General features: G+C 39.1%; 1 protein-coding gene across 1 annotated transcript; it reads right to left on the bottom strand.

The window, feature by feature from the left end:
• Positions 1–621: 621 nt before the first annotated feature.
• LOC104444203 (eukaryotic initiation factor 4A-3) lies at positions 622–4,590 on the bottom strand. The gene is given in 10 exon segments (XM_039312204.1): positions 622–911; positions 1,045–1,131; positions 1,324–1,414; positions 1,416–1,489; positions 1,935–2,054; positions 2,146–2,253; positions 2,914–2,994; positions 3,098–3,174; positions 3,177–3,337; positions 4,179–4,590. Coding segments are annotated over 10 exon segments (1,254 nt in total). The 5' UTR covers positions 4,520–4,590; the 3' UTR covers positions 622–797.
• Positions 4,591–8,539: the final 3,949 nt, after the last annotated feature.

Genomic DNA, 8,539 nt, shown 5'->3' with positions numbered 1-8,539 from the left:
CACAAGGTTAACTCTTTTCCTATCTCAGATTTCAACTTAAAATTTCAGAAAATTCTACGGGAATGGGCTCAAGTAACAACGTGCACAAGTGTTTGTATTTCCAACCCACGCAAGGGTATTAAATTCGAACGGGCAACGTAAATCTCTCATCACATTCACGTGTTTAGTGGGTCAAAGACAAACGTTCATATCCAACCTCGCTGAAAACTTTTAGAATCTCAGGGGTTTTCTGCTGAGTAGCTTAAAGACGATAAGAGTTGGCGCTGGCTTAGCAAGAGCAGAAGTCCCAATGATACCTTGGTGAAAAATGGAGATCAAAAAGCACCAGGAAGAATACTTTTTATTAACCAGAAACTCCAACTTTGGATGGAAACTTTGGAGCGAAAGGTTTTCATGTTAAGCAGGGGTGAAAGACGTGATATTTGTGGTGCGAGTTTAGCAAAGAGTTTTAGACGCCTCGGTGAGAATTGAAGGTTAGTGAACACCGAGAAGTCAACGCCTTGGACTTATTTATTTGGGAAAGGGTGAGGAAATTGATGATGTCGATCACCACTTCATCTTAAGGGAAGTTAAATATCAATGCGAAGGTGGACAAAATGTGTGTAGGAGCCTGTATTCAAGGATCGGAACTCGGAAAACTAACATAGAACCCTCGAATTAAACATTCCAAACACAACCCAATTGCTTCCAAGTTTTGACAAGATCAAACAATGCGATAATATATGGATCGGCAGTAAAGCTATAGAATAATAACCGAACCTCACGCGGCCTTTTTAAGAGTACCCATTGTTATCTCGTCATATTATATCGGCAGGGTCCTCCGGACATTCGCTTATGTTGGTGCCATAATACTGCTCTATGTCTCTAAGAATCTGGATCTCCTTGTCTTTGACAAAATTTACCACAACACCCTGCAAAAGCACATGCGGATTGGCATTTGTAAATTGCAATGTCGATGAGAGATTTGTCGTTATACCCACGGCAAGAACAAAAAACTGAAAATAGGATTGTCGTTGCCTCCAGTTCAAGGTTCATAATAGTTACCTTCCGCCCAAAACGGCCTACTCGACCGGCCCGATGGACGTACAGCTCTCTGCTGTTGGGAAGATCATAGTTGACAACAAGACAAACCTACAGAGTGTATTGAGAACGATTCAGTCGTCCACTCGCGCAACTAAATGGTCGTGGCGCAACAGGAAAGTAAGAAATTTGGCCTTCTGAAAAAGCAAGCATCCGACCTACGAATGAGTTGATGCACACAGCAGACAAAAACAGTAGAATGTCATCATCTGCATTATTGCGATGTTAATTTTCAGGACTAACCTGCTCAACATCAATCCCTCGAGCCCACACATCGGTGGTGATCATCAACCGAGTCGTCCCAGATCGAAATCCAGCCATTACTGCATCTCTCCTTTTGAGGCATGTCCCCGTGCATGAAAGACACAGTGAAGTTAGAATCACGCATCTTTTCTGCAAGCCACTCCACCTGCTCGACAAATATAAGGAAGACATGAAGAGCCACAGCACAAAATATAGATCAAAGAGAAATAGAGCAGTAGAGGTCTTCATGATCTCTAAGTCATCGAGATGTTTATGTTCCACCTCAAGTGTGGAACCCAACGTGGTTGGGGTCGTACCTTCTGCTTAGTGTTGCAGAATACAACTCCACAGCACAAAATATAGATCAAAGAGAAATAGAGCAGTAGAGGTCTTCATGATCTCTAAGTCATCGAGATGTTTATGTTCCACCTCAAGTATGGAACCCAACGTGGTTGGGGTCGTACCTTCTGCTTAGTGTTGCAGAATACAACTCCACAGCACAAAATATAGATCAAAGAGAAATAGAGCAGTAGAGGTCTTCATGATCTCTAAGTCATCGAGATGTTTATGTTCCACCTCAAGTGTGGAACCCAACGTGGTTGGGGTCGTACCTTCCGCTTAGTGTTGCAGAATACAACTCCTTGGCTTATGGGGCAGTTGTCGTATAGATCGCACAGAGTGTCAAATTTCCAGTCTTCTCTTTCCACTGGCACCATGTACTGGTCGACGCGCTGCAACCATACGAAGTAAAGGAAGGATTGTGTCAGAAGAATCTCAAGATCCCTAGCCGCCATCAAATGCAACTAACCCAATGTAGCTCACCTCCAGCATCAACTCATCACGCTTCACAACAATCCTTATGGGATCGGCCATGAATCTTCCTGTCATCTCTAATATCTCAGTGGGGAAGGTTGCTGAAACTAAGACAACCTGCAGAGAATGCCACTCATGCATTAGCCAGTTGTGAACATGAACGTTTATGAGCGACTCCCTAACAACTGATTTTATTTAGAACGAAGCAAATCATAGCAATGTGCTGAAAAATTACGAAGCGCACATCATGGGGAGAGAAGCATGTCTCGTCGTAGTAAAGAATCTAATACTCATCATACAAGACAAGGAGAAAAAGAAAAGAACAAGTGCCCTATTCATAGTAGAACTATGAAGCCAAAAGACAACCGTTTTATCCACCTTGTACATGCTCTAATGTCCGAATCATGTAGATATTAAGAAGGATGAAGGAGGAAAGAAAATTCCAGATCTCTCATCAAATTTTGAATTTTATAAAAATTAAATGCTCCATCTTGCAGCATGTTGACTAATGCAGAAAGACCTTTTGGAAATTCTAGGAATCAGCTGAGGAGAAGGGATGACTATCTAGATTGATAATGATCGAAACGTGAAGAGCATTTCTTAGATTGGACTTAAAAAGAAGTAATGGCATTCGGTTTTATTAGGATAATGCAATGGAATTAAGCCAAGGGCTGGGAATACTAGGGACTATTACTGGGGTTATTGCGTAAAAGAAGTCATCTTTACTACTACTACTACTACTACTACTACATTGATTCAACATGAAGGACAGTCAACCTGAAGCTCTGGAGGAAGGAATCTGTAAACATCGTAGATTTGATCTTTAAATCCTCTGCTCAGCATCTCATCAGCTTCGTCCTGGCAAAAATATAGGCAAGTGAATAGAGAGAACTTGTTTTGCAGAAAGCAGAAGGAAACTTAACAGGATCTGAAGTCGAAGGAGGTGCTGCAGTGCACTCACAAGGACTAGGAGTTTGATGGCTCTGGTGCGAAGAGTTCTCCTCTTTATCATGTCGAGCACCCTGCCCGGAGTTCCGACACAACATGAACTCCGTGCTCCAATTTCCGGATATCTTCACCCATGCTCTTGCCTCCAACGCATGCATGGGCTAGCACGTTCCTGTAATAACCAATAGCCAGCACAACTCTCTCCGTCTGACTCGCCAAATCCCTCGTAGGTGACAAAATCAGCACTTGCACGCTGAACAGAACATGAAGGAAGCAAATTAGCTAAGACAAAATCGATGGCCACAAGGCAGCAACCAAATTCAAATTGCAACTTTCAGAGAGCAAAATAAACAAGGGTAGCTTGAAAAATCAACAAAATAAAAGCAACAGAGTCGCGGATACTTAATAATAGGAGCTTGTTGACGAGTGCATCCAGGATATTTGCTACACAAATAAGCAAACCCAGATTGCAGTTTCAATTATACTAATGCTCCTGTTATATAGAATCAATAATGTAAGAATAAAACTATTCGTTTTCCTTGGTAATGAAGAAAACCTTTCATGCCTTGCAAGTGCCTAAAATACTCAGTTAAGAGGACCCACTTAAACATTCTGATATAATATACATATATAACCTGAATAAGTGCATAAACTCAGGCTACGCTTAATTCCAAGAAAGCTTCTCAAAACAAAGTTCATGAACAAATTCCATAGACTAAGGCTTGAACTTCTTTCAGGGCCATCCGTGGGGCGATGGTAAAACTAAAAGCCAACATCCCTCTGCCTCAACATCAGAACATCTCAAATTCTTTAGTTAACGAGGCCGAAAATAAAAAATTCTTCCTGTCAGAGCGATCGAATTTCGTTATGCTAGAAATTCGAGAGAGAGAGAAAGAGAGAGAGAGAGAGAGAGAGAGAGAGGGTTCGCCGATTATTTATTTATTTATTATTAATCCGCGGTGTCATAGTTTGAGCTCTATAATGTTAATAACTCATCTCCCCTCCGAAGCAAAACGCATAACATGCCTCAACCTAATTCCACAAGAAAATCGATAGTAAAAGAAGGGTCTCCGCTCACGAAGAGGATCGCGTACTCTCTTCTGGAGGTGTCCACGATCTGGCAAGACGCGAGGGCAAAGGTGGAGGTCTTGCCCGTGCCGGATTGCGCCTGAGCGATCACGTCTCGGCCTCGGACAATGGGGACCACGGCTCGCTGTTGAATCGCCGAGGGCTTGTCGAACCCGTGGCCGTAGATCCCACGGAGGACATCGTCGCTCAGGCCCATGCTGTCGAAGCTCGACACGGCCTCCACGCCTGGCGCCGTCTCGAATGCCGCCGCCGCCGCCGCCGCCGCCGCCGCCGCCGCCGCCGCCGCCGCCGCCGGCGGGCGCGATCGGGTCGCCAGAACTGGCCTTGCCATCAAGGACGTCGCCATTACCGAATCCAAAGAGATGAGGAAAGCGCAAGAGAGCAATCTCGTCTCTCTCCCGAGTTGATAGTGAGCTCGAGAGAAGGAGCCATGCGAACGCGCGTTATATATATACGGGGAAAATTTTCAAATAAAGACAAGGAGTGCCCTAATTTTTCAAATAAGGATCTGAATGGCCTTTATGTCAAATAAAACCTTGATGACTATCTTAATCTAAGGGCCTCAAGACCAAAATTCCAAATACTAGCTCAAAGTACCTTTATTTTTCCAAATAAGAATTTGAATTGAATGTTATCTCAAATGTGGACTAAGTGCATTCATTTTCTCAAATAAGGGTCTAAAGTGATGATGTTGGTATGCTTAAGGGCATTTTCATCCTTTATATTTTCTTGTTTTCCTCCCTTTTTTTTCATTTTTCTCTTTTATTCAATAAAGAAAACAAATTAAAAAAAAGACTAATTTTAAAAAATAATAATAATTGACCCTAAAAAACCCATAGAGAGGGTTGGTTGCTGCACTCGTGCATGTATTTTTCTTTTCGTTTTTTTTTTTTTTTTGGGTTAATATCCTGAAAAACCTCAAACTAGTACACTTGTGACAAATTTACCCCAAACTATTTTTTTTACCATGAAAAACCCCAAACTGGTAAACTTGTGACAAATTTACCCCGACTGACTATAAAAAACCGTAAATTGGTACATTTATGACAAATTTACCCCAAACTAATTTATTCGACTACAAAAAACCCTAAACTGGTAAATTTGTAACAAATATACCCTATGCTAAATTGGATTAATACCACAAAAAAATCATAAAAATTGTAAACTGTGACAAACGGAGTGTAAAATCCTAAATTGGTATACCAGTCAACTGTCACGTGTCATTTAACTTAATAACTCAACAGTAAAATTTAACGAAAACTAACAAAAGGTAAATTTGTCGCAAGCATACCAGTTTGGGATAAATTTGTCAAGGGTATACTTGTTTGGGGTTTTTTGTAGTCAAAAAAATTGTTTGGGATAAATTTGTCATAAGTGTATCGCTTTGGGTTTTTTAGGGTATTAACCCTTTTTTTTTCAGTTTTAGCCTTTCTTTTTTAAAGAAAAAAATAAAAGAGGAAAAAGAACGAAAAAATGGAAGAAAATAAGAAAAAGTAAAAAGGATGAAAATGCTCTTAACCAACTGGTGAGGATAGGTCATTCTTTGAAACCGATACAGCTACTTCACATTTTATTTGAAAATAATGTTCACTTCAAATCTTCATTCAAAAAAATAATGACACCTTATACTTTTATTTGAAGCAAGGTTCATTTTTCTTAAGTTCTTATTTAAAAAATTAAAGGCACTTCGGGCCCTTTAGAATTTTCCTCAGTTATGAGTAAGAGTCTATTCTTGCCGGTCAATAGCATTTTCATCAAATGAAAATTTTAATTTTAATTTTTAATTTTTAATTTTCTTTATTTTCTCTTCACCTAGCCATCCCTCACTTGTGGCCAACAAGGGTGACCCTAACTAGATTGGGCTCGCCCATCCCTCTTTCGGCATTGCCAATAGTTGGCCATTGCTTAAGACCAATGAAGAAGAATTAAAAAAAAAAAAAACCAAAAAATAAAAATAAAAAATAAAAAGAGGCAAGTCACAAAACTGCATTTGACCAATTGGAAAGTCAAGCCTTTATTTGAAATTGAAATAGTCACTCCAATCCCTTATTCGAAATAAAATTTATTTTAACTCTTATTTAAGAAAATGAGGATATTCAAGTTCTTATTTGAAATAAGGATCAATTCATGCTCTTAGTTAGAATTTTTCTTATATATACATTGTGGAAGCATGGCTATTGACATGAACTTTGCTTTATTGGGATTCTGAAACTTTGCTCTCGAACATCAGCACTTAAAATCATATACGATTTTGTGCCTTGATTTCGGATATTTTAAATTGTTGACACCTAATTTTTAGTAAACCTAAAAAATAAGGAAAATATAAATTGCATTTTGAACAAATAAAAGGAAAATAATGAAAGATAATGAAAGCCAAACCCAAAATCGGTGAGGAGATTGATAAATCAAAGGGAAAGTATAAAAAATTATACTCATCAAGTGAGCTGTTCGCAAAAATCAAAATAAACTTTGATGTGTTTCTGGTAATGTGAGTCAAAAATCAAAATGTCAATTTGCGATGACAAATTATGGCTGAAATTCTGTAATTTCCGCAACCAAAGAAGCATAACTTTCTAAAGATCAATAGAGGTTTTCACTATAAAGGGCTACACTTCGTGAGAAATGGGGCGGATCCGAAAGCAAAAAAACATTCGAGAGAAAATACGTGTGAAAAAGGTCTTCGTTCATCTTGGGCAAAGAGAAAAGCATTTCCTCTTTTCCCTCTCGACAAAAGAGAAAAGTCGGCCAAAAGTTTGCGAGAGAGGAGCAGGAAGAGAAGACCTGCGAGGGGAGGTGAGAGTAAATAGAGGAGAGAGAAAAAAAAAGTATAAAAAGAGAAAAGAAGAAAGTTCTTCTTCTTCCTCGCAAGGCTTCTGCCGCCGAACCCGCCGGCTGCTGTGCAGAACCCGCCAGCAGCGGGGCCCGAGTCCTCCACAATGCCCCCGCAGCACTGTGCAAGCCTGTACCGCCACTCTTCCGTCTCCATTTTGCACCGTCCTCCTTCCAGCGACCCAGTGCACCGCCCTACAACGCCACCAGACGCCCGACTCCTCCGCCGCTGTTTCTGGCCCCCGAGTCCTCCACAATGCCCCCCGCCTGAGTGCCGCCTAGCCAACGTCTGCAGCAACCCGCGCCTCAGCCTCGAGTCCACGCCGGTCATCACCTCCGCGTTCGAACGCCACTGCTTTGCGACCGCCCCGGTCTCCGAGTCGAGCACCGACACCCGCGACATCTGTTGCGGCACCACCCCCACTCTGCCGTTGCTGCTGATCATCACCTTTGCTTGGAATTAATATAATTATTAATTTAATCCGAGAGACATTGAATTATTTTTTTTTAATTATATTAATTTTTGGGCTTTTTGGTAGAATTTTAATTACTAAATCATTATAATTATTAATTTGATCTCGTAAGACTTCGGATCAAATTTTTAATTATTTTGATCTCTTTGTCGTGATAATTAGAGTTAGGATAATCGTTAATTTGACCTGTGAGACAACAAATTATTTTTCAATTATTTTAATCCTTTAATTTGTTGATAGCTTAGATTTAATATTTATTCAATAATTACTTATCTTTTTAAAAAAAAAAAAAATCAGAAAATCAAAATCAAAATCAAAATTCTACATAAGCATATAGATTTAGTAAATCAGACATGTAGGTTTAGTAAATTAGAATTCTTTTTTCTAGGATTACATTTTTAGGACTGCATTTTTAGAAATAAGTTAGAGTCGAACCTAAATAAATTTTTTAGGGTTTTAGATAGTGTCCGCACATTTTAATTATCTCATTTTTCCAAAAAAATAGTTTTCTAAGAAAGGATAGGGTTTAAGTCAAATCAATCCCTAGAATAAATTAGAAAATTATCCCTTTTTAGATAGATTAATTAGGGTTTTCATAAATTCTGAATTTCGATAAAAAAAATGCAAAAATACTAGGTGCATGTTAACTAGTTTGCATAATAGAATCATTTAATTAGAATTTGTTCATTAGTGAAATTAGGTCATGAGGTGCATGTTAATTAGTTTGCATAATAGGCCCATTTAATTAGACTTTGCATATTAATAAGATTAAGTCATTATGTTAAAAAATGCATTTTCATAAAAGAATTCTGATTTTAAAAAAAAAACCCAAAAATTTGCTTTGTGTGATGCAATTTATTTATTGAATGTTTGAGGATCCATGTGGTCACTTTTTGCATGATAGTAATTTAGGTTAAAATAAATCAACTGCCTGAAATAAACATTTTTGAAAATTAAAAAGAAATAGTACCGAAAGGGCATTAGAGAGATCTAGTGTAACCAAGTCCCCATACCCTTAGTCTCTGGTTCGTAAGAGTAAATCTCACATTATTTTACTTAGGTGT

This window comes from Eucalyptus grandis, chromosome 5 (genome assembly GCF_016545825.1).
Source record: "Eucalyptus grandis isolate ANBG69807.140 chromosome 5, ASM1654582v1, whole genome shotgun sequence".
NCBI classification, from domain to species: Eukaryota; Viridiplantae; Streptophyta; class Magnoliopsida; order Myrtales; family Myrtaceae; genus Eucalyptus; species Eucalyptus grandis.
This window is presented reverse-complemented; position numbering and strand designations above follow the sequence as displayed.